At 38.7% G+C, this 27,302-nt stretch overlaps 1 protein-coding gene across 1 annotated transcript; it reads left to right on the top strand.

Moving 5' to 3' along the window:
* Positions 1-557: 557 nt before the first annotated feature.
* On the top strand, positions 558-27,302 carry LOC145269553 (uncharacterized). Its single transcript, XM_080125306.1, has 3 exons — positions 558-707; positions 11,913-12,060; positions 23,938-27,302. Exon 3 carries the CDS (start codon positions 25,823-25,825, stop codon positions 26,777-26,779), a length of 957 nt encoding a protein of 318 aa, XP_079981432.1. The 5' UTR covers positions 558-707; positions 11,913-12,060; positions 23,938-25,822; the 3' UTR covers positions 26,780-27,302.

The following is a 27,302-nucleotide window of genomic DNA, read 5'->3' as shown; positions in this document are numbered from 1 at the left end:
ACTACAATAATAACTACAATAATAATAAAAAATAATAATAATAAAAATAATAATAATAATAATAATAATAAAATAATAATAATAATAATAGTAATAATAATAATGATAAAAAATGATAATAATAATAATAATAATAATAAAAATAAAATAATAATAAAAATAAAAATAATATAAATAATAATAATAATAAAAATAATAATAATATAATAATAATAATAATAATAATAATAAAAATAATAATAACAATAAAAAATAATAATGAAATAATAATAATAATAATAATATTAATAATAATAATAATTATAATAATAATAATAATAGAAGAAGAAGAAGAAGAAGAAGAAGAAGAAGAAAAAATTAGAATCAAGATGAAGCCTGCCTAACATACCAAAATGAACAATGGAAACAGATGACATTTTAAGGAAAATCATGAAATGTATCTAAAAAGTTGCTTTCATTTCTATTGTTAAAAATTTATTCGGGATTTTTAACAATAAAATCATATTTTTATTCAACACAATACATAATAATAAAAGAAAAACCAAAAACAACTTGGAATGACACAAAAGTAAAAAAAAACATATAATTTTATGCGAAATTGCTTTTCCGGCCGCCATCTTTAAATGTGGCTCCCACCCGTCAAACTTGTCTTGTTTAAATTACCTCATAGTTTCTTTGTTAAAAAAAAACAAATTGGCAAACAAAAAGTAAGTAATTGAATTGCTTTTACATGTTATTTTAAAAAAAAATGTCGAAAAAAGAAAAAAATAGGCCGAAGAGGGGGGGGGGCGACTCTCCAAGGCGAGCAGGCAAACGTCAGGATTGCAAAAAAGAAATATTCTTATAGGGACCCCCCTCCATCCCCTAATCGGGTCTAGTAACAATAGTAAGAAAAATGTTTGCCGGAGCAAGCAAACAGCCTGGTCTAGTCGCCAACTAAAATTCGACTCGCCAGAAAGGAAAAAAAAATACATTTCTTAAGGTTTTAATTACTTCCTACAAACCTCCTACCCTTTTGACGCGAATATAATCGTCATGCTTTCTTTACTCCTATTGGTTCCTTTATCCCCCCCCCCCCAACAGATGGACCCGCCCAACATAATTGTTTTTCTTTGCTTTCGATATAAAAAATAGTCAGCATACAAATGGAGAATGATGGTATTTATTTGCTCCCCCACTGAGCAAATTAGGCACAAGGCCGTTTTTAATGTGAGGTAAAAACCAGCTCCCCAAAAAGGGGGCACTCTGGTTATCAAAAATAATAATTGTCCCAGTATAGAGGGTTTTTATTTAAATGCTGCCCACATCAGCATTATGTGGCACAAGGCCGGAAAGTGGGAACCCCGCAGGCTCCCCTAAAGGAGGGGCACTCCTGCAATTTTAAAAATTGCCTGAGTAACCCCGTCGGCATTCCCCGGTCGGGGCGCCTCAGGCAGCAAGCAATAAACTTGCCCCACCGGAAAGCCCGGTGGCAAGGCCTGGGAGGGTGGACCTCCTAGGTATTACCCAGGCGATTGTCCCAGTATAGAGGGTTTTTATTTAAATGCTGCCCACATCAGCATTATGTGGCACAAGGCCGGAAAGTGGGAACCCCGCAGGCTCCCCTAAAGGAGGGGCACTCCTGCAATTTTAAAAATTGCCTGAGTAACCCCGTCGGCATTCCCCGGTCGGGGCGCCTCAGGCAGCAAGCAATAAACTTGCCCCACCGGAAAGCCCGGTGGCAAGGCCTGGGAGGGTGGACCTCCTAGGTATTACCCAGGCGGTTCCCAGTATAGAGGGTTTCCCCTCCATTGACTGGTACAAATTATCTTAAGTGCAGCATCTGCCGGAACAGATACTACACTTTGAGATATTAAATCTTTTATTCATGTTAAAAAAAATACAGTAAAATTAACGGTGAACAAAAAACTTAGGCACATGGCCAACTCAAAAGGGGGGATTTTGGGGGTCGTTGGTCATCCTTGTCACTCCAGAACTAAACAAAGTCAAAAGTTTCTCCCAGCTAGTATCTTCTTTCACCATAATACCGCATTCACCCTTTCATATTGTGGGACTTCCTAGTAACTCCCAATTTTTAAAACATTTTTTATTGACGAGTAAAAACAAAAAAGATAACAATAAAATGGTACAATAATTCATTTGTGTCGAGGGCGGGGGAAGAAAAAATAAAAAGGTGATTAGTAGGACCCTCCCAACCCCGTCTAGTTGATAGACTGCCCGTTCCACTAGGTTTGTAAAAGGAACCTCGCTTCTGCGGGTCAGTCTCTAGGTGGGGATGCCCTCTAGATGGGGGTGAATGGAGAAAAGAAAATTTTTGTGGGTAAGGGATGGAGGTTAGTTTGTATTTCTTTTTCTCCAAGATGGGTAAAATTTAGAGGAAGGGGTGAAAACAAAAATTGCAGGTAAGAGGGGATGGGGATCTTGGAGGCTTCCTAATCGGGGAGGGATGGAACACACACTCAGCTAGCTGAGAGACTACTTGTTTAATTTAACTTTACAGAACTGTGCGTTCCACACCTAGGCGGGGAACACGTATTCAAATTTGGCTCCTCTTCGTACACACAGACTTGCCACATGTATCCATCTTCTGTCAAATGCCGCGCGATGCAGCCTTCTTCTATCACATCTGATCTTCACCCATAGTTGGTGTTTAAAGAACGCGATCAGATCTTGATCAGAAAAAGACAACACCCCCCGGCAACCTTGCAGACGCGACGTCCAAATCACCATTCTCGCCACGGCCAGAATCGTAACGTAGACCATTTGTCTTTCCCGGTCCCACGGTGGCCTCACGTTGTCCACAACATTGGATACAGTAATTGGGCGAGGATGCTCAGGATCGATGCGAGCCGTCACCCCACTGACATACGACCAGTACTGGCGGAGTTCGCGGCAATCGAAGAAAGCGTGATCCGTAGTTTCCACAGCCGTTGTCCCACAACGGGGACAATCAGGCGACTCCAGAAACCCAGAACTGCATTGTATGTTGTTGAGTGGAAGTGCATTTCGGGCCAATCGCCAGGTCAGAGAGAACTCCGAATTGTTCAGATGACTCGAACCTGGCGCCCAGCTCCACGCGGAGCGGATCTCACTCTGCTGCCACCCCAAACGCGCGCATAGCGGGTCGTCAGCGGCCCCCTTCACTAGATCCCTGTGGAGTTCCCTACGGGTAGCAGTCACAAGGTCACTGGACCTTGGTAGTCGTTTTAGCGCGGCTCGGCACTCTTTCATGTAGGCAGATTCTCCCCGCGGCCTGCGACGGCTCTCGATGGAAGGATCGAGAACGAGGTCGGGGAAGGCGGCAGTAACCACGGGGTGCCACGGTTGGTCCTCCTGCATATAGTGGCTCAGGAAGGCCAGCCTCTCAGCATCTCGATGACACTTCAAGTCCGGCATTCCCAAGCCTCCCTCACACGGACGTTGAATACAGACCTGTCTGCTCACCCAGTGTCTTCCTCTGTCCCAAAGGAGCGAGGACAAGAGTTCGACAAGAGCTTTTAGGTGTTGTGCAGGCAGGGGAAGTACGGCCAGTCGGTAAAGGATGAGAGGAAAGACGTAAGTGGCGCACGCCTCAGCTCTACCCTTTAAGGAAAGTTTCCTAGGAAGCCACGAATTGACTGCAGCCTCCACCTTTGACCGTACCTCCAACCAATTCTTGTCAAGCTGGAGACCCGGTCCGAACCACACGCCGAGGATTCGGACCGGGCCATCTGTCCAGCTGAAGGGCGCAGGGAGGTTTGCGTTGCCACTCCATGCGCCCAACCGCAGTCCTACGGACTTGTTGCGGTTTATCTTGGCCCCTGTAATTCTTTCGTACTGTGTGAGTGCCTCCGACACGACCTCGATGTCTCTGAAGCCCGACACGAAGATCGTGACATCATCGGCGAAAGCGGATACCTTGGCAGCTGAGCCGCCAGGCAGAGCCATTCCGCGCAGGGCCGAATTTGCCTCCCCATGTCTCAGCTTGCGGAGAAGAGGCTCCAAAGCCAGGACATAGAGCAGGGGCGACAGCGGACAACCCTGACGAACCGACCGAGAGATAACAAAGGGTTTCGAGCGCTTTCCGTTGACTTGCACGACAGCCATGGGCTGTCGATACATTATGGAGATCCACTTGCAAAAGTCCGGTTTAAAACCGGCGGCCTCTAAGACAGATGCCAGGAAACGATGGTCGACCCTATCGAAAGCTTTGGACTGATCTAAGTTTATCAGCGCGGCTTCCGTGTCGTCATCTATTCCCCCCTCTAGGATCATGCGGATCAGGTGCAAGTTGTTCTGAATCGATCTCCCCTTCACAGCGTAGTTCTGTTCCGGTTCAACCAACTCGTCGATAACAACCTGCAGCCGATTCGACAGGACCTTGGCCAAAATCTTCAACTCTGTGTTTAGCAGAGTTATGGGCCTGTAGTCGTCTAACTCTTCCCCTCCATGCCCGTCACCTTTCTTCAGCAATGTGATCACTCCCTTGGTCACCTGCCCTGGGATGGATCCCTGAGCAAACCAATGGTTGAACATATCCGTCAGAAGAGGCAGAAACATGGGCGACAGCCTCAAGTACAGTTCGTATGGCAGACCATCAAGTCCTGGCGATCTGTCACAGCTGACCTGCTTCAGCGCAGTAAAGACCTCCTGCTCCGTCACCCGGCCCTCGCAACCAGCCGCTCTAGCCGCCTCGAGGCGGGGAGAGTCGGCCAAATAGTCGCTAAACTCAAGAACCGGAAGATCAGGCTGCTGCGTAAAACGCTCCTCGAAATGTTCTCGAAACCCCTCGCAGATCTCCCGAGTCGATTCCAGGGTGCGTCCATTCGGATGTTTGATTTTTGCAATGTATTTGTCCGAGCCACGCCTAGAAACCTCACGGCGCACGTCTGCATCAGAATTGACTGCTTCGTTGCCTATCTTTCTAAGCCTAGCTCTAACTACTTGGCCTTCGTAACGCTCGCTAGTCTCGCGTAGAAGGTCCTGCTTAGCTAGTTCCTGACTAACCCTATCACCCTCCCCCGTAGCCTGGGCTAGTTTCTGCTCTAGCTTCTTCTTCGTCTTGGCCTTATCTAGTGCGAGGCGCTGGGCATACTTGACGGAGAAGCTTCTGATCTTGGCTTTGAGACCTAACCACCACTTACTCCCGGTAACCGCCCCCACTAGTGCCTTTTTAATCAATTCTCTTAACTGATCTTGGAAGTCTTGTATCTCCAGAAGGGAGGTGTTTAACTTCCAGTACCCCGCTAACTTAGGCCTATTTCCTAGCTTCAGCCGGGCCATAACTAATTTATGGTCCGTCTGGCCTAGCCAAGTGAACGTGGGACAAGATAAGAAGTCTACTTCGCCTCTTCTAACTAACATCCTGTCCAAATAAGTATTTGGATAGGAGGAAACACTATTGGTCCACGTCCACATCTCCCGCCCTGGATGCTCGACCCGAAACCTGTCGACCAGACCGCATCTAGCCATCAGATCAGCCAGGCTGGACTCGCACCTCTCCGATCCTCTAGCTCCGCCTCCTACCTTATCTATGTCGGGGTCTAAGATGGAATTCCAATCCCCCATTAGCACTACCCGCTTCCGACAATCTACAAACGCGTCAAGCTGACTGAAGAATGAGACCCTCTCACGAGCGGTGCTGGGCGCATGAACCGCAATCACCCGAAACACAGAATCTTTTACGGCAACATCGGCCACAACCAGCCTACCCACCGCATCTCTATGGACAACGTTGACCGTCGCCGACAGGGTACGTTTAACCAGCACGGAAACTCCCTTCCCCCGCGGGCTGCCATATGCTGAGAAAACCTCAAAGTCTCGGGCCAGCACCTGACAGTCCACAGAGGAAACGAAATGCGTCTCCTGAATCGCAGCGACATCCACTCCCAGGGACAAGAGGTCGTGCCGGAGGCGAGCCGCCCGGCCCGATGATCTCAAGCCCCTCGCATTCAGACTAGCCAAATTCAAAGCCATGGTACCTACCTTAAGGTGTGTTACACTCAGCTCCGAAGTCAGCCGGGGAAAGGACACCGACGTTGTGTGCAATGCTCAAGGTGGTCAGGTTTTTCATGTCCTGACCTTCTCTCACAATGCCGCCGACATCCAAAGGGTAAGTCAATTTAAGGGCCCTATAGAGTGACGGATGGACCAACACTGGGACCCTTCCCTTGCATTGTTTTGCGAGTTCCTCAAGGGAAGGGTCATTTTTCCTAATCAGTTCAATTCCCGGACCAGCCCCTTCAGCGGCTTCCAGCATTGTCCACACGTTGGTTTTGCAGGCCTCAGGAAGCCTGACGAAAGTTGTTAGCCGTGGGGCGTCCGGGAAGTTAGAGGGGACATTAACGTCTTTTCCCCCTATCTGTTGGCAGTCCAGCAGAGGTTTTAAATTTTTTCTCTGCCGGTGTGGTACGCCCATTGCCACAGACAGGGGGTCTACAGAATAAAGTTCCTCTCTCGTTTCGAGGGCGAGAGTCCCTGTTGGAGTGAGTCCGTAAGTGGGAGAATCTGAAGGGTCTCTCCCCCTCCCGGGTTCATTCTTTTCTTTCTGGGATGGCGGCTCAATTTGCATTGGTGTGGGGACGAGTGTCTGTGTGGTGTCTGGTGTTAGTGTTGGTGCGGTGTCTGGTGTTGGTGTGATGTCTGGTGTTGGTGCGGTGTCTGGTGTTGGTGTTGGTGCGTTGTCTGGTGTTGGTGTTGGTGCAGTGTCTGGTGTTGGTTCAGTGTCTGGTGTTGGTGCGGTGTCTGATGTTGGTGCGGTGTCTGATGTTGGTGTTGGTGTTAGTGCGGTGTCTAGTGTTGGTGCAGTATGTGGTATGGGGGTGGAAGTGGGTTGTGTTGTTGTTAGAGGTGGTGTATGCTCACAGGGAGTGGGGGCTGCCTTTTCTTCCCCTTTCCTTTTCTTTTTTATTCTTTTGAATGAACCGGGGAGTGGTGAGGTTGAGTTCCTCTCCCTCTCACTAGCAGATTCATCCTCAGAGGAGCAGTGTTTTCTTCGCTTGATCCCCGTCTCAATTGGTGTGGGGACCGTTGGTTGTTGCTGCTCCTCTAATTGTTGTTTCTCCGGTTGATGCTGTTGCTTTTCTGGTTGCTGCAGCCGTTTTTGTTGCTGCTGTTCTGGCTGTTGCTGCTGCTGCTGCTGTTTTTGTTGTTGCTGCTGTTTTCGTGGCATTGGTTGTGGAATTGGCCGCGGCAGCTGATGTTGTTGCTGCGGCTGGTTCAACGGCTGGTTTGGCTGCTGCTGCTGTGTCTGCTGCCAATGCTGTTGCTGCGGCTGTTGTGGAGGCTGCTGTTGTTGTTGCTGCCTCGGTTGTTGGGTTGGTTGTGGGACGGTGGCAGATGGGATTGTGGGCTTCCGTTTCCGCCTCATTACCGTGATCCATTCCTCCCCTTTGGGCTCCTGCACAGTTTTGGGTTTCCTCGGTGCTGGGGTTGGTGCTCTGGTTGCAGGAGTTGTGACAGCCTGTTTGGACACTGGTGCTGTCTCAGAGGTTGGGACCGCCTTTAGTGTCACTTGAGTAGGATTTGACCTTTGAGGGCAGCTCTTGGCCATGTGACCCTGTTTTTGGCAAAACCAGCAGTGCGGACGACGCCCCTCCACTACTACTGTCATAGTTGCCTCCTTAAATGTCAGCTGTGCTGGTATCGCCTGGAAGCCTTCTTTCTTTAGCCTCATGGCCACAGTGTAGCTGCCCAAGTGCATGCCGGTTTTCGACCGCACTGGGGTTATTTTTTCCACCTCGCCGAACTGTGTGAAGAAGGATCCCAGGATTTCTGCTGATATTTGCATAGGTACATTGAATACCTGCACCTTGTCCTGCCCTGGTATTCGGGCTTTAGTTTTGTTCTCCCATACTTATTTTCCTGTAGGGAGAGTCTCTCCGCATCTTCCTTGGTGGGTAGGAGGATGTCCCACATGGCGTAGCTCCTCTGGTACAGGTATAATACCGGGATGTTTAGCTTGTGTAGGAGCCCTGCCATGTCTTCCTTTTTCATCCCTAGAAGGCGGTTTTCCGGCATATCCGAGATGATGAGGGAGAGCACTCTGTCTTCGATTGCCTCCCAAGCGCCTGGCACTGGTTTAATTTCTGCCCCCTCTATGTATTGTCTGTACTTGGTCAAGTACAAGTCTCTATACTCTTGAGGGGACAGTTGCTTCTCTACAGTCTTCCCCCATGCCGACCCTCTTGTTGGTGTTGGATCTTTGGTGAGGTTGGACTGTTTTTGCTGTTCCTTGGCGGAAGGGTTGCTATTTTGAGGCGCATTTCCCTTTCCGCTTTCCTTTGGGACCGACTCTCCCTGCTCTATACTTCTTCCAGGAAATACTTCCCTTTTTGGGGAGTCGGCCTCCTGGGGAGCGTTGTCCTCTTTATTGTCCTTGGGAGCTTTTGCCCCTTTTGTTTTGGGGAGGTCTAGGCTGTATGCCCCCTCGTTTTCTTGATTTGCTCCCCTTTTGGGGCAGTAGCCCTCCTGGGGAGCACTGTCTCTCTTATCGTCCTTTGGGGCTACTGCCTCTTGATTTTTGTAGTCAGAGCGGGATGCCCTGTCCAACATTGTTTTTTCTCCCCTTTGTGGGGAGTCGCCCTCTTGGGGAGCACTGTCTCCCTTATCGTCCTTTGGGGCTACTGCCTCTTGATTTTTGTTGCCGGAACGAGATGCCCCGTCCAACATTGTTTTTTCTCCCCTTTTTGGGGAGTCGCCCTCTTGGGGAGCAGTTTTTCTTGTGGTAGCCTCCTGGCTGGGGGTATCTGTATTGGTGGTCCCCGGGCTGGGGGTGTCCATTTTTGAATAAAAGCTCTCTCTTCCCTGTATAAATTCACCAAAATGAGTGACGTGGAGTCGACGTCCAAATTGGGAGCCGACTTTGGCGCCAAAAAGAAGTGGCGCCAAAGGCGGCAAGAGGGGAGATAGAACTGAGAGAGGGAGTGGGAAGTTAGTGGAGGGAAGAGAGAAAGTGTTTCCGACCCTCCCTCGCGGGAAGGTCGTAAATTATCAGCTCGGATCCCCCCCCGTGGGGGAGGGGGGAGAGCAGAGAAAGACAGACAAAGTGGGGGTGCGGACAGAACGCTACCCAACAAGCTCGCCGGCCACGAGAATGTGTCGCCAGAACAACACTGCCTATCGCTGTGTATGTATCAGAGAACAGATACTACACTTTGATCTTGTCACCCGTGCCGCACAGGGCGGCGGGCCAGTGGGGGCGTCTCCAACAGTTGATACAAATGGAGAATGATAATCTTATAGAATTCTCTCCAGTTGTGTAGTTTTTTTTTAAATTTTCTTTTTATTTAGTTTATTTGCGACTTCCTAGAAAACAAATTCGACATTTAAACCGTGGCAAATACGTTGTTTGTTTATTAACGTACCCTAACCTAAACTCTAACGGACAGAAGTACAAAAAAAAAAAAAAATAAATAAAAATGCAGTTGGAGTGATTCAGATTAAATGCATCTCCCCCTTCTCGTACGACCTATTTTTTTCTCAAATTTATTTCTTTATTTACATGTAAACTAAGCATTGCATTTACTAACAAAAACATTGTATCAATTAAAGCACAATTATATGAATTATAATACAATTATATGAATTATAATACAATTATATGAATTATAATACAATTATATGAATTATAATACAAATTTATGAATTATAAAACAATTTTATGAATTATAATACAATTATATGAATTATTATACAATACAATTATATCAATTAAAGTAAAATTATATGAATTATAATACAATTATATGAATTATAATACAATTGTATAAATTATAAACCAATTTTATTAATTATAATACAATATGAATTATTATACAATACAATTATATGAATTATAATACAATCACATGAATTATAATACAATCGTATGTGAAGTAAATTACAGTTATATGAATTATAATACAATCGTATAAATTATAATATAATCATATGAATTATAATACAATCATAAATTATAAAACAATTATATGAATTATAATACAATGATATGAATTATATTATGAAATATATTTGCGCTTCAAATAACATTTTGTTTGTAAATTTTTAGATGCAGTTATAAGCTATAGATTCTGTATTATTAGGACTACAGTTGTCATCTTGCATGTTATTTTCACAAGGTTTTAGAGAAATATTATCTTTAACCTTTATGTGTAACTTTTTGGCCATGAGAATCTTTCTGTTGAACTCGGAACACTGTACTGAATTTCGATCAGAACCCTTTATTAAATCAATAGATTAGTATGCTCTGGTTCAGTCAGCCATAGGCGGAAAAGGCTTAAGTAATTTACAATTGCATTTTTTGGTAGGGTGCATACTGTGAATTGAACATTTAATCACGAGAAGACTGTTTGATTAGACTGAATTTTACATAGCATTTATAAGAACTTACTTTTCTCTTTTGAAAGTAAAATACTGAACTAAACTACTATAGATAAAATGATTAAAATTTTCTATAAGAAAACGAACACATGGTAATTGGCATGGTGAGATGATGCAGAAAAGTTTCCGATTAAGAATATAATCGACATTTAATGAGTAAAAATTTTACTCCGTTAATGTTTTTTATATATGGTTTATGTTCTTGATATGATCTTAAACTCTATCCGATGGTGAGGCCATAGTTTGCGAGCTTTGGGGAGTGTGGAGCCACCCTTAAATTGCCATTGCTCCCAGGCCCACTCTGGCTTGGAGTGGTAGTAGCTGTTAGAGTCCCAACTATGAGTTACATAGAAATCGACTTAAAAAAAAAATTCTATTTAAAAATGTTTCTTCAAAATCATTGGATTTAACTAACGTAAAAAGGGTTGATATTAACAAAAACAACCAAACCAAACAAACAATGGTTTAAAATATAAAGGCATTAGTTTGCATATAACCAGATAGGCTGCATAAAGAAGGGTGAATTAGGGAGGGCTGCAGGTCCAGTGTTTGGCAGTTGAAAGACAACATCAAAGTTATGAGTTGGTGCAAATTATAATAGCAGTGCAATTAGCTATCTTGGTGAGAAAGTAACGTTATCGTGGCTAGTTGGGACAATTGTCCTTTCCAGGTGCACTATGGTCAATATGTTTGTTTTTAGTTGATCAGGTTTACAACTTTATACATGTATTCCGAGAAATAAAGGTAATATCAGATGATATGTCAAATTATAAAATTAATTAGTATTTTCTTTAAATCGACTCTGATGTATTTTCTGCAAGATTTGAAACCAACTTTGAAATTTGATTTTCTCCATTGATTTATTTGGTTATGTTTAGTGAGCAGAATACTATCTGTTGGACGATCAGGAAATTCAGCTTTTGGGGGATTACAAAACTTTTCTTTATGGTCACGTTTATTGCACACCTGGCACTTGTGGTTTTTGAATGGACAAAAAAAACCCACTAGTGCCATTCACCACAAGGTCAAAACATAAACTATGGAGTTTTCTTTGAGCTAGAATGAATGTGACTTACTTGCGATTCTTACAAATATAGATTGTTGTTGGAGAAAACTATTGGCTTTTCTTAACTTTAAGAACCTGTTGTCTTCTTTTGTCCAATCCTGGACTGTGATGCTTTGTTTCTTTCACGTCTGGAATGTGTTTTTTAATTAGTTTGAGGATTGTTGATTGCTACGAAGTTTAAACATTTTGGTCTTTATAATCGTTTGATAATTTACTCTCTCATACTCGTGATTCACAGGCCCAGCATAGGTGATAAAATTGTCTTACTGTTTTTTTTTAGCTTCTTAGAAACAATTGTATACGATGTTTAAAAGCAATTGCTGTTCTACAAAGGTGTTAGGAATTCATGATGAAAAGCCTCAAGCCATTGTAAAAATTATGAATTGAAAATATACTTGGTTTCAGCATTGTAAGTAAATTCTGAAACTGCATTCAAAAAGTCAATTTCTGACTCCTTAGTATTGTGACTATAATTTTAATTTTGTAGGGTTCCAAGAAGGCTTGACAGCCATGATGCAGGTGTTATTAAAATCGTGTTTTACGTATCAATCCTATGCCATTATTGCAAGAAGATGAAAGAAGTACAATGACATAGTTAAAGTAGGCGAGATACCTCTGCTTTTTACGGAAAAGGAGTAAGTACCCTTTTGATTGTGTTATTTCTTTCAAACATTTTACTAATACAAAGTTGTAACATCACAAATAAAATTAAGTGTTTGAAACGTATTAGATTTTAATACTATTTTTAAACCTATATATAGGATACTGATTAGTTTAATAAATTGCTGGTACAGTGAAAGTGGCTCAAATTGATTGTGACATTTTTACAAGTTATTTTGTACATTTGCTTCAAGTCATGTTAAATCCTAGAAGTTTGAATAATGGTCAGAAAGGTTTCTTATAACTTTCCAAGGAATGTATCATTCATTTAGCAATACATCTTACCTATTTTTCGTCTCATTTTACTCCAAACTGGAGGTCATCCTCTTTAAATTCTATCATTGTCTTGGATATGTATGCATTTGTTTTGTCTACATGTTGAGGATAAAAGGATAGAGCAGTAAATATTTATCTAAGACACAATTGCATCAGGACTTTCATTTATGAAAATCTGGAATAATAAAAATCCTAAGGATTGACACCTTTCATTCGCATTAGTCTCATATATATATATATATATATATATATATATATATATATATATATATATATATATATATATACTTTTTTTTTTTTTACGGTAATTCTTGGCCTGAAGACGTAATCCCCCAACGTGGGTGATTACAGAAACATGTATGCACATATGTAGCCATTAATGTTTGTATAAATAAATTTAATATACCTGCTCTGTTCACTCATTGAGCACTCTTTGGTAGACACATGTTGTTTCATTGGATGTACTTCTAGGAAACTAAACTCTACTGGCTATATATATATATATATATATATATATATATATATATATATATATATATAAGCACATAATTTACTCACATAAACTTAATATACAAAGGTATAGATTTATGCGTAAACTAAGTATTTACTTCAGAAGTGCTCAATACGTAGGTAGAGCTAGTTAGTACTATATATATATATATATATATATATATATATAGGGTTATTATACATGCGACTGGGGAATACTTGTGAATTTACTCCTCCCATGAATTTCATACTCCCATGAAGCCGGTTACACCGTGAATAGAGTTGGTGCTGACTGCACACACACATACATAGGGTTATCACCTGAGATTATTGTTTCTTTAACAATGATTTGATTATACAGAATAGAACGATAAAAGTGTCATGCTACAGAAAACAAAACTACAGCTCTATTTTATAATTTTACTAGCGGGTGTACCCGGCGTTGCCCGAGTGTTTGTTTCCGGGACGGGGGGGGGGGTTAAAAAATGTTATGGTAGGTAAGTAGGAAGGATCAAACCCGGAGTCATGAGTAAAAGTAGGAAAATAAAGTGAAAAAAAACAAAAAAAAAAACATCTGCAACGTTAACAGTTCGGCCACCAAGAAAAGTCCATTCCAGTTGTTTAGGGAAAAAAAAAAAAAAACGACTACGGTAGGTCGGCGCGAACGTGAAAATATAATGTGAATTGTCCAGCACGCTAACCACTACGCCACAGAGCACTGCAGCTTAATTTAGTGATTTTAAACAACTTCACATGAAAGAACTACGAAGCCAAACTGGTGTTCTCTTCTCAACTGTTCCTTGTGAACGATCCCCAAATGGTGTTAAGTGGTGGCAGGGGGAGAAGGAATTTATTAGAGAGAAAATATTTTACCACTTCCATTGATCTTAACCGATTTTGGCCGTGACTTCTCAGCAGAAAAAGTATAGAAATCTAAGATTATCGAGGAATTTGAGAAATAATAAGCCTATAACACACCTCAGATATTGTTCTGCCGTTCGTGCATATTATATTTGCATGAAATATCTTGATTTTTAATCCTATTAATGTCAAAATCAGACAGGAAAAAATGAGTTCATTTTATTTATATAGAGATTAATTCAGGTAACTTTATTATGTAGTACAGCTGGTATCTATTCAATGTAGCCGCCTTCACCCTCAATCCCTGCCTCAATGTGTATCTGGAACTGGAAGCATGGCTTTTCCACAAGTGCTGACAAGCACTCAGCAAATACATGAGTGTAGCAGTGGCTGGCTTTTGTGTTGTAGCCATGTTGATGAAGTTCGCAATGTATCATCAAATGAATTAGTCCAGTAGTTTCAGGTCGGTAGAAGAGGAGGGCAAGTGAGAGAAAGGTACAAAGTTGTAGCACTCCTTATGAAGCAAAGACTGGGTCTCTTTGGACTTGTGGGCCAGCGCCAAGTCTTGCTGCCACATATATGGTCTGCCAGCAGCTACCTGATTGTAGCAGTGGGATCACCACACTCATCAGCACATCCAGGTATACACTGGTGTTTACATACAAGACGACTTTGAGATGTGAGGTGACATGATGTGGGCCCTCACTTTGAACCACACCAATGACCATAACTCTGTAAACATTGTCTTCATCACCCTGCACATGTCCCTGTTATTGATGGTAATGCAGCAATGCATTTTGATAATCCTGGCATGCATTTTGATAATCCTGGCATGCATTTTGATCCTGGCATGCATTTTGATAATCCTGGCATGCATTTTGATCCTGGCATGCATTTTGATAATCCTGGCATGCATTTTGATAATCCTGGCATGCATTTTGATCCTGGCATGCATTTTGATAATCCTGGCATGCATTTTGATCCTGGCATGCATTTTGATAATCCTGGCATGCATTTTGATAATCCTGGCATGCATTTTGATCCTGGCAATGATCCTGTTGTCGTAATTCTAATCGGTAGAGAGTATGAGTTGTACAGCAGCATATCTCCGATCTCGCTCGTTGAACATTGTGCAACTTTCAGACATGATAGAAGGCAGTCATAATGGTACAACTATTAGATGGTCCGCAACAAAAAAGAAAACCGGTTTTCATCAAATGGAAATTGAATCATGTCTTTTCTCAGGTGAAAATTTTATCGTTCCACTCTGTATTAAATCATTTTTAATAATAGTGTTGGAACTAATCTTTGTATATAAAAATCGTTATGCTAGATATTATCAAAGGCTTTCGATATATATTATGTGCTGCTGCCATATCTTCATCGGCTTTGAAAATGAAAGATGTATGGATTCAAAGATGGATATTAACATATTAAACTCCTAGGCCTAACGTTTACAGAGAACATGAACTGGAACAAGGCTGCTGCAAGGAAGGTTGGCTCCCTCTACCATGCTAGAAAACTACTTACGCCTGAAAGTATACTGTACCTCTATAAGGCCACCATTCGCCCATGTATGGAGTACTGTTGTAACCTTTGGGCTGGGGTATCTGCTGCTTGTCTCTCGCTCCTGGACAGGGTTTAAAAGAGAGTCACCAACCTGATAGGTCCTGAACTGTCATCTAGGCTTCAGCCTCTGTCCCATCGACAAGATGTTGCATCCCTCTGCTTGTTCTACAAATACTTTAATGGTGAATGCTCTGACGAACTGCAAACACTTGTACCTCCTCGACGTAACTACCCCCGACAAACCCGACAAGCTGCTAAGTCTCATCCCTTTACAGTAGAGATCCCTAGGTGCAAGAAAGCCTTTTACTCCAATAGTTTCTTCCCCAGAGCTGCAGGTCTTTGGAACTCCCTTCCGGGATTCTGCTTTCCCAACTGCACTGATATGCAGAAGTTTAAGTGTAATGTGAACAAACATCTTTCTACTCATCTCCCTTCATAATGCCCCTGCAAATTAAGTCCCTGATAGTAGCCCCCTGCTTCAAAGTGGCACTGTGCCTTGTTTGGGGAGAAAAATTGAATAAAAAAAATATTGGAAGTAGAACAAAGTGTCCTTAATCCGTACTGTTCAGAAAGAAGTTAGAACAAAGTAATGAACTATCATCATTGCTTTTAAGGTTTTCCTTAGCATTTATTTATTTAAAAACAATATTCAATATGAACTTGGCCCAAAAATCATTTTTATTACAATTACAATAGCCATTTATATGTAAGATAATCGACCCAATGTTTATTATATTAGGTTAATAGACTTTGTCTCTTGCAATTTCTTGCAGCGTGGACTGTAGACATTCATCACACAAAAAACTGAGTCAACAGTATTGTGAACAACTTTTTTAAAACATGATCACTTTAACGGTTCATAAATAAGATAAAAAGCAATAAAATAATCATTAAATCTGTATATTGCTTTTCACAAAAAAAAATCATTTTCATTAAAAATAAAAATTTTGCAACCAATGTAATATATGAAAATAAATGATAATCAACTTGTATATCTATATAAGCAAAACTAATTTTAAGTCATTAAAATAAAATATGACTTATGTTTCCTGAATGATTTATTAAATAAAAAAAATACTTCTCATCAAATATGCTAATGCATATATAAATTTATGATTTATGCCAAAAGATTTTTCAATTTCATTTAAAACTGTTTTTTTTTTTTAGCCGGCAATTTTTTAACACCTTAGATATTTCCATTTTCTTTGAAAATAAGTATTTACATGTATAAGCTAAACTGATTTTAATAAAGTAATTGAATCACCCAAATAAAATATGACTTACGTTTCCTAAGTTTTTTCTTTAATACCAAAAAATACATCTCATCACATATGATAATGCATTTATAAATTTATTATTTATGTCAGAACATTTTTGAATTTCATTTAAAACTGTTTTAATTTTTTTATCTGTCAATTACTTAACAATTTTTTGACAAAGGTATTAATGTGTAATGTTGTTTTTTAACTGCCAGATAATAATGTTACATTAACTTGCAATCTCAATTGTTTCTTCCAAAAACAATTTATTCTTTTATGATTCAAGTGAAAGAAATTACCTAATTTAGTACAATTAAATATGACTATTTATTTATGAAAAATATTTTGGAATATGTAAATTATTTTATTTTGGAACTCATTAATTTTGAAGTTTTTTGTGAATATTTAGTTTAATAGTGTTTCTAAAAATAGATAAATATTGCGACAAATATTCTCATTATATTTCGAATAATTAGACTTCTCAACAACTGGACATCATTTCAATTTTGTTTATAGCCTTGTCTATACCTTAGCTCTTTTTACACAAACAAGCAACACTTGGTCATTCATATGCGAAATCATACTAGAGGGAGAGAACTTGAATGTCTACTAGACACTATCCTCGAGTGTCTAAGGTCTCTCTATAAAGGGGTTTGTCAGAAATATCTGGCATGAGGATACTTTTCCATAGAAGTAAACCCTGACCAAATATTCAAAATCACATAGTATTCGCAGCCCAAATAAGATCTACTCATTACGGCTACCCCAGAGCTTTTCCGAGGAATGGTGCACCTTCTCCAAGTGATATTACCTCAAGTAATAACACGAAGCTGGATACTCCACCAGACTAGATAAATTCTTGTCCTGGAATCCAGTAAGACCATGAAACCAACATGAAAGATATACTACAACGTATAAAAATGGTTAATTGGGGAGAGGAAAATTATGTTCCTAATTTCTTTACTAACTCAGTGTTTGAGAGATAACGAACTTTAATGGAACATTCGAATATCTGTGTATCTCATATAGAGTTCAAGTGTTAGCCCCATGTCGTGGGCCCCTTGATTTCTGAGAACTTCGACTGAAGTAAAATAAAAAAAAGAAAAATAACATATTCTTGTGAAGTATGTGGTTATTCTTTTGTAAGAAAACAGTATATGCTGACACATATGCGCACACATACCGAGAGAAACCACATTCTTGTGAAGTGTGTGGCATTTCTTTTACAAGAAAAGTAGATAAGATTATACATTTGCGAACACATACTCTTGTGAAGTATGTGGCTCTTCTTTTACAAGGAAACCAGACTTAGTCATTCATATCCGAACACAGCGAAAAAAAAAAGCGACCATAATAGAGGTCAGTGTACCCAATGATACAGGGCTTAACAGAGCTGAGAGGGAAAAGATAACAAAGTATCAAGGACTTATGTATGATATGAAACGAAATTGGAAATTAAAAGACGTTTCAATTATACCAGTCATCATAGGAGCAACTGAGCTTATGAAAAAGAACTTTAAAAAGTACATAGCAAGCATACCCGGTGAACCAAGTGCAAGTGAAATACAAAAAATTGCACTGAAAGAGACGGTTAGAATCCTGAAAATATCTCTTGGTTGGACTCACTAAAATAGGGGTAAATGTCAGACATCTGGTTGGATGTCCCATCCCCTAGAAGAAATAGGTTAAGAAAAATGAAAAAAAAAGAGGAAATAGACTTCAAGTGTTAGCCCCAGGTCATGGGCCCCTTGAATTTTGAGAATTTCGACTGAATTAAAATAAAACCAAAGAGGAAAACCATATTCTTGTGAAGTATATGCGTGGTCTTTTACAAGTAAACAAAGCTTGGTTATTCATATGCGAACACATACTGGGCAAACTGTAATAGAGGTCAGTGTACCCAATGATACAGGGCTTAACAGAGCTGAGAGGGAAAAGATAACAAAGTATCAAGGACTTATGTATGATACGAAACGAAATTGGAAATTAAAAGACGTTTCAATTATACCAGTCATCATAGGAGCAACTGGGCTTATGAAAAAGAACTTTAAAAAGTACATAGCAAGCATACCCGGTGAACCAAGTGCAAGTGAAATACAAGCAATAGCACTGAAAGAGACGGCTAGAATCCTGAAAAGATCTCTTGGTTGGACTCACTAAAATAGGGGTAAATGTCAGACATCTGGTTGGATGTCCCATCCCCTAGAAGAAATAGGTTAAGAAAAATGAAAAAAAAGAGGAAATATACTTCAAGTGTTAGCTCCAGGTCGTTGGCCCCTTGAATTTTGAGAATTTCGACTGAATTAAAATAAAACCAAAGAGGAAAACCATATTCTTGTTAAGTATATGCGTGGTCTTTTACAAGTAAACAAAGCTTGGTTATTCATATGCGAACACATACTGGGCAAACTGTAATAGAGGTCAGTGTACCCAATGATACAGGGCTTAACAGAGCTGAGAGGGAAAAGATAACAAATTATCAAGGACTTATGTATGATATGAAACGAAATTGGAAATTAAAAGACGTTTCAATTATACCAGTCATCATAGGAGCAACTGGGCTTATGAAAAAGAACTTTAAAAAGTACATAGCAAGCATACCTGGTGAACCAAGTGCAAGTGAAATACAAACGATTGCACTGAAAGGGACGGCTAGAATCCTGAAAAGATCTCTTGGTTGGACTCACTAAAATAGGGGTAAATGTCAGACATCTGGTTGGATGTCCCATCCCCTAGAAGAAATAGGTTAAGAAAAATGAAAAAAAAGAGGAAATATACTTCAAGTGTTAGCTCCAGGTCGTTGGCCCCTTGAATTTTGAGAATTTCGACTGAATTAAAATAAAACCAAAGAGGAAAACCATATTCTTGTGAAGTATATGCGTGGTCTTTTACAAGTAAACAAAGCTTGGTTATTCATATGCGAACACATACTGGGCAAACTGTAATAGAGGTCAGTGTACCCAATGATACAGGGCTTAACAGAGCTGAGAGGGAAAAGATAACAAAGTATCAAGGACTTATGTATGATACGAAACGAAATTGGAAATTAAAAGACGTTTCAATTATACCAGTCATCATAGGAGCAACTGGGCTTATGAAAAAGAACTTTAAAAAGTACATAGCAAGCATACCCGGTGAACCAAGTGCAAGTGAAATACAAGCAATAGCACTGAAAGAGACGGCTAGAATCCTGAAAAGATCTCTTGGTTGGACTCACTAAAATAGGGGTAAATGTCAGACATCTGGTTGGATGTCCCATCCCCTAGAAGAAATAGGTTAAGAAAAATGAAAAAAAAGAGGAAATATACTTCAAGTGTTAGCTCCAGGTCGTTGGCCCCTTGAATTTTGAGAATTTCGACTGAATTAAAATAAAACCAAAGAGGAAAACCATATTCTTGTTAAGTATATGCGTGGTCTTTTACAAGTAAACAAAGCTTGGTTATTCATATGCGAACACATACTGGGCAAACTGTAATAGAGGTCAGTGTACCCAATGATACAGGGCTTAACAGAGCTGAGAGGGAAAAGATAACAAAGTATCAAGGACTTATGTATGATACGAAACGAAATTGGAAATTAAAAGACGTTTCAATTATACCAGTCATCATAGGAGCAACTGGGCTTATGAAAAAGAACTTTAAAAAGTACATAGCAAGCATACCCGGTGAACCAAGTGCAAGTGAAATACAAGCAATAGCACTGAAAGAGACGGCTAGAATCCTGAAAAGATCTCTTGGTTGGACTCACTAAAATAGGGGTAAATGTCAGACATCTGGTTGGATGTCCCATCCCCTAGAAGAAATAGGTTAAGAAAAATGAAAAAAAAGAGGAAATATACTTCAAGTGTTAGCTCCAGGTCGTTGGCCCCTTGAATTTTGAGAATTTCGACTGAATTAAAATAAAACCAAAGAGGAAAACCATATTCTTGTTAAGTATATGCGTGGTCTTTTACAAGTAAACAAAGCTTGGTTATTCATATGCGAACACATACTGGGCAAACTGTAATAGAGGTCAGTGTACCCAATGATACAGGGCTTAACAGAGCTGAGAGGGAAAAGATAACAAATTATCAAGGACTTATGTATGATATGAAACGAAATTGGAAATTAAAAGACGTTTCAATTATACCAGTCATCATAGGAGCAACTGGGCTTATGAAAAAGAACTTTAAAAAGTACATAGCAAGCATACCTGGTGAACCAAGTGCAAGTGAAATACAAACGATTGCACTGAAAGGGACGGCTAGAATCCTGAAAAGATCTCTTGGTTGGACTCACTAAAATAGGGGTAAATGTCAGACATCTGGTTGGATGTCCCATCCCCTAGAAGAAATAGGTTAAGAAAAATGAAAAAAAAGAGGAAATATACTTCAAGTGTTAGCTCCAGGTCGTTGGCCCCTTGAATTTTGAGAATTTCGACTGAATTAAAATAAAACCAAAGAGGAAAACCATATTCTTGTGAAGTATATGCGTGGTCTTTTACAAGTAAACAAAGCTTGGTTATTCATATGCGAACACATACTGGGCAAACTGTAATAGAGGTCAGTGTACCCAATGATACAGGGCTTAACAGAGCTGAGAGGGAAAAGATAACAAAGTATCAAGGACTTATGTATGATACGAAACGAAATTGGAAATTAAAAGACGTTTCAATTATACCAGTCATCATAGGAGCAACTGGGCTTATGAAAAAGAACTTTAAAAAGTACATAGCAAGCATACCCGGTGAACCAAGTGCAAGTGAAATACAAGCAATAGCACTGAAAGAGACGGCTAGAATCCTGAAAAGATCTCTTGGTTGGACTCACTAAAATAGGGGTAAATGTCAGACATCTGGTTGGATGTCCCATCCCCTAGAAGAAATAGGTTAAGAAAAATGAAAAAAAAGAGGAAATATACTTCAAGTGTTAGCTCCAGGTCGTTGGCCCCTTGAATTTTGAGAATTTCGACTGAATTAAAATAAAACCAAAGAGGAAAACCATATTCTTGTTAAGTATATGCGTGGTCTTTTACAAGTAAACAAAGCTTGGTTATTCATATGCGAACACATACTGGGCAAACTGTAATAGAGGTCAGTGTACCCAATGATACAGGGCTTAACAGAGCTGAGAGGGAAAAGATAACAAATTATCAAGGACTTATGTATGATATGAAACGAAATTGGAAATTAAAAGACGTTTCAATTATACCAGTCATCATAGGAGCAACTGGGCTTATGAAAAAGAACTTTAAAAAGTACATAGCAAGCATACCTGGTGAACCAAGTGCAAGTGAAATACAAACGATTGCACTGAAAGGGACGGCTAGAATCCTGAAAAGATCTCTTGGTTGGACTCACTAAAATAGGGGTAAATGTCAGACATCTGGTTGGATGTCCCATCCCCTAGAAGAAATAGGTTAAGAAAAATGAAAAAAAAGAGGAAATATACTTCAAGTGTTAGCTCCAGGTCGTTGGCCCCTTGAATTTTGAGAATTTCGACTGAATTAAAATAAAACCAAAGAGGAAAACCATATTCTTGTGAAGTATATGCGTGGTCTTTTACAAGTAAACAAAGCTTGGTTATTCATATGCGAACACATACTGGGCAAACTGTAATAGAGGTCAGTGTACCCAATGATACAGGGCTTAACAGAGCTGAGAGGGAAAAGATAACAAATTATCAAGGACTTATGTATGATATGAAACGAAATTGGAAATTAAAAGACGTTTCAATTATACCAGTCATCATAGGAGCAACTGGGCTTATGAAAAAGAACTTTAAAAAGTACATAGCAAGCATACCTGGTGAACCAAGTGCAAGTGAAATACAAACGATTGCACTGAAAGGGACGGCTAGAATCCTGAAAAGATCTCTTGGTTGGACTCACTAAAATAGGGGTAAATGTCAGACATCTGGTTGGATGTCCCATCCCCTAGAAGAAAAAGTTTAAGAAAAAAAAAGAGAAAAAAACACATTCTTGTGAAACATATGGCTATTCTTTTATACAAAAGCAACACCTGTTACAACATTTACGAACTCATACTGGAGAAAAACCATATTCTTGTAAGGTATGTGGGTGTTCCTTTAGAAGAAAAAATAATACGTCACGGTATAGGTGAAAAAATACTAAAAAGGAATAACATTCTTGTTTAGTATTTTTGTCATCTTAAAAGACATCCAATAATGCATGTGTTTACTTATTGTAAACAAAATTATAAAGTTTTTACTTTTTACACACATACACTATTTTAGTATATTCAAATAGTGCATAAAAAGTTTTTATCTGTTTAAGTATGTAGTTCTTACAGTAAAACGAATCCAATAGTCTGATGCTAAAATGCAAAATATTCAACAACTATGAGAGGCAGTAACTGCTTTTTATGTAGTTAGGAGATTCAGAGTTCCTATCCTGTTGCGGATACCACCTGATGAAGGCCAGCAGAATAGTTGGCCGAAACATCATGAAACAATAACTAAAAAGATGAGGATAATAGTGTGCAATAAATAAAATTAAAAAATAATACTCATCTCAATAAGTTATTCCAATTAAGTAATAAATGTAGATAAATTTAGAAAAAAATTCTTGATTTTATAAAAAAATATTGTAATTTTAATATTTTATAAAATTTGAGTCTAATCTTACGGACTTTACAGAAACTAATCTTTATTTAATGATAAGAAAAGTTAATTTCTGAAATCTTATATCTTTAGTATACTTTTATACTTTAACACAAAGTAAAATAATTCAAAAATGCTTAAAAGAAAAGGTTAACTTTTACTTTTTGTATATAAATTATTCTTTACACAATATTTTCAAAATAAAATTAATTATTTTTACGATATACTCGGAAAATAGAAAATAATGTCATATTACTGATATTAAATAGAAAATAATATTTAATTCAATTTTATTTAATCTGTGTGCGAAACATAGTTTTATTATATTTATTGTGGAAAATGTTTTTAAGAAAAATTCGATTTTAAAATAAGACAATATATGTTCATACTTATATTTTTAGAATTACATATCTGAATTCATGAAATATACAAATACATATGACACATATGCAAATTATTAAGAATGAAAATTTGGTTACTTTAAGGGCATGTCAGCAATTTGCGAGTAATTCTGGTAATTTTAATATATCCTTCAATTACTTATAATATTTAAACATAACATTTTTTTAATCAAGAGAATCGGGAACGAATTGCTTGATTCATTACATTTATTGATAAACACTAAAAATGAGTAAATATTGCAACACATATTCTCATATTTCGAATTACAAAATTAAATTCATTTACAACTGGACATTATTTCAATTTTGGTTATAGCCTTGTCTGTACCTTAGCATAGAAAAATATTTTTTGTAAAGAAAATTTATAAAATAAACATAATTTCTGTAATTTTTTTGCAGGACACTCAGCAAGCAATAAAAGGAAAAACAAATGCAAATTGCATAAAGTTTAAAGCCGGAAAAGGAAGCAACTTATATCCTTCTGAACTATTCTTTATCAAATCAAATTTTATTATTGTAGAATAATCAAAAGAACTGTAGTAGTCAATAACACACAACAAGAACAATAATAATAATAATAATAATAATAATAATAATAATAACAGCAACCCTTACCAAGGGTCCAGCTTATGCACAAGACTGACACCAGATTGAGCTGGACTGAGGGCTTGTATTTATGTACAAGCATATTCAATCAGGTGATTCAGCCAATCATAATCCAAAGAATAGACTGGCCCATGTGTGCACAATGGAATCTCCCATTGTGCCATAAATAGTTCTCCTCTTTCATGAGAGGTAACTTTAGTCTTTGCCAAGTTATCCACAACTTGAATGCTGACCGAAAGTCCACTACACAATCCAATATGGCGCTACGAACAGGATTCGAGACAGAAGATTGGGAAGACTATTTCCTCAGTTTTTCCTTCAAAAAAGTTGCAGCATAGCTCTTGGCGGAATCGGCAGCAATGCCTGCTTTGAGTGCTGACCGAAAGTCCACTACACAATCCAATAATTATAATATATTGAAAACATTTACGGTCTATGCATTGTTTCTTAATGTTTTGCTTATTAAATAAGACACTAGTTATTAAAATCGTCACAAATGCATATGACTAATGTACTTTTTAATAACGCCAGTATTTCAGGCATCACCCCACAAAACAAACGAGATAGCAATATACAGCTGATAATAAAAACCAATTTGATATTTTGCGCTGCAAACACGGTTAATTTTATAGAATCATCTATTTAAATACTCAAAAAATGATCGCCATTTCATCGAATTCTAGACATCTGTATACATTTCGTTTTTACATTAAGTATAAATATCATCTTATAAGATAACTAAACATTCACTAAATATATTATTCCCTTATTAACATCTATTTTGGTAAAGTCTATGGACTGATTAGTAAGCTGGAACACTAAAGAATGCAAAATCCTTTCTCTCTCACATACGCACATATATAATCAATTACTCCTGATCTGAAATGGAACACGTACATCAAGTCTGTTGCCAAGGTCGCTGGAAAGATGGTGGGATCCTTCTACCGCTCCAGAAGATATCTCACTACGGATGCAATTCTCTATCTATATAAAAGCCAAGTACGTCCAAGGATGGAGTACTGTTGCCATATCTGGGCGGGAGCTGCTAAGGACAGCCTATCCTGCCTTGACAGAGTACAAAATAGACTTCGTGGCTTAGTGGGGGATGCCCTTTTCTCCACCCTGCAACCTCTCTCCCACAGAAGAGACGTTGCGAGCCTGTCCTTGTTTTATCGTTATTTCCATGGCAGATGCTCGTCTGAACTCCAATCTCTGGCCCCCCCTCGCCAATCTTTCACGAAAAACACCCGTCTAGCTGTGCCTAAATCAAAACGCAGATTCCATGAACAAAGCTTCTTTCTTAGAACTGCACGCCTGTGGAACTCTGTTCCGTCTGCCTGCTTCCCTCCGGACTACAACTTGGTTGTCTTCAAGTCCAATGTTAACAAATTCCTAATGAACCGCCCCCTTAAGTAAACATTTCAGCAAATCTCATCACTAACGTAATGTACTTGCAATAACCCTTATCCCTGAGTGGCTTCCGGGCCTTGATAAGTGGTGATCACTCTGTAAAAAAAAAAAATTACCTTTAATATCCTATTAGGTTTATATTGAAACATGAGAAAAATATAAATGATCGTCAACGATCTATTAAATTTTACATCCATTAAAACTAAACAGAAAATTAAAAAAACACTGAGACAAATTGAAATAAAAACTCAAATATCAAACTTTAAAAATGAACTCTAACTATGAAACACTATTGAAACAATTTTCTTGTGAAGTATGTGGCTCTTTTTACAAGAAGAAGCAACACTTGGTCATTCATATGCAAACGCATACTGCAGAGAAACCATATTCTTGTGAAGTATGTGGCATTTCTTTTACAAGAAAAGCAGATAAGCTTAGACATTTGCGAACGCATACTGGAGAGAAACCATATTCTTGTGACGTATGTGGCTCTTCTTTTACAACTAAACAAAGCTTGGTCAATCATATCTGCACACATACTGGAGAAAAACCATATTCTTGTGAAGTATGTGCTTGGTCTTTTACACTTAAACACAGCTTGGTAATTCATATGCGAACTCATACTGGAGAAAAACCATATTCTTGTGAAGTATGTGGTCATTCTTTTATAAGGAAACAGTATTTGTTGAGACATATGCGAACACATACTGGAGAGAAACCATATTCTTGTGAAATATGTGGCACTTCTTTTACAACAAAAGCAGATAAGCTTATACATTTGCGAACACATACTGGAGTGAAACCATATTCTTGTGAAGTATGTAGCTCCTCTTTTACAACTAAACAAAGCTTGGTCATTCATATCCGAACACATACTGGAGAAAAACCATATAGTTGTGAAGTATGTGCTTGGTCTTTTACAACTAAACACAGCTTGGTTATTCATATGCGAACACATACTGGGCAAAAACCTTATTCTTGTGAAGTATGTGGCTCTTCTTTTACACAGAAGCAACATATGTTACAGCATATGCAAACACACACTGGAGAGAGACCACATTCTTGTGAAATTTGTGGCTATTCTTTTATACAAAAGCAACACCTGTTGCAACATTTACGAACTCATACTGGAGAACAACCATATTCTTGTGAAGTATGTTGTTGTTCTTTTAGAAGAAAAGATAATATGTTACGGCATAGGCGAAAACATACTAAAAAGGAATAACATTCTTGTTCAGCATTTTTGTCATCTTAAAAGACATCCAATATAATGCATGTACAGTGATGATCATATTTATTGGCACGGTAAAATAAAAGTTAAATTTTGTCTAATAAATTCTAAAAAAGGGATTAAATTAAAGAAAATAACAAAGTATATTATGTATTTTTAACTGGCCTTTCCGGTGCAGCAATCGGATTTTAGAAAAAAATAAATAACAAAGGAACAACAAACATAATTGCAAAAAACTTAACTTTTATTTTACCGTGCCAATAAATATGATCATCACTGTATATACTTATTGTTAACAAAATTATAATGTTTTTACGTTTACACAGATACACTATTTTCAAATAGTGCATAAAAAGTTGTAATCTGTTTAAGTATGTATTTCTTACAGTCAAACGAATCCAATAGTCTGATGCTAAAATGCAACGTATTCAAATTATTTTGCAGCATCTGACTGTTTTACACATATGTGAGTACATATTCCCATAAACAGTTTGCTTTTTCTTATGAAGCTAACAGA

Source organism: Euprymna scolopes, chromosome 45, assembly GCF_053919585.1.
Source record: "Euprymna scolopes isolate OS-2025 chromosome 45, ASM5391958v1, whole genome shotgun sequence".
Lineage (NCBI taxonomy): Eukaryota > Metazoa > Mollusca > Cephalopoda > Sepiida > Sepiolidae > Euprymna > Euprymna scolopes.
This window is presented reverse-complemented; position numbering and strand designations above follow the sequence as displayed.

Excerpts from the sequence above, each read along its gene's own strand:
- LOC145269553 (XM_080125306.1), top strand. The coding sequence starts at position 25,823 with ATGAACTCTAACTATGAAACACTATTGAAACAATTTTCTTGTGAAGTA.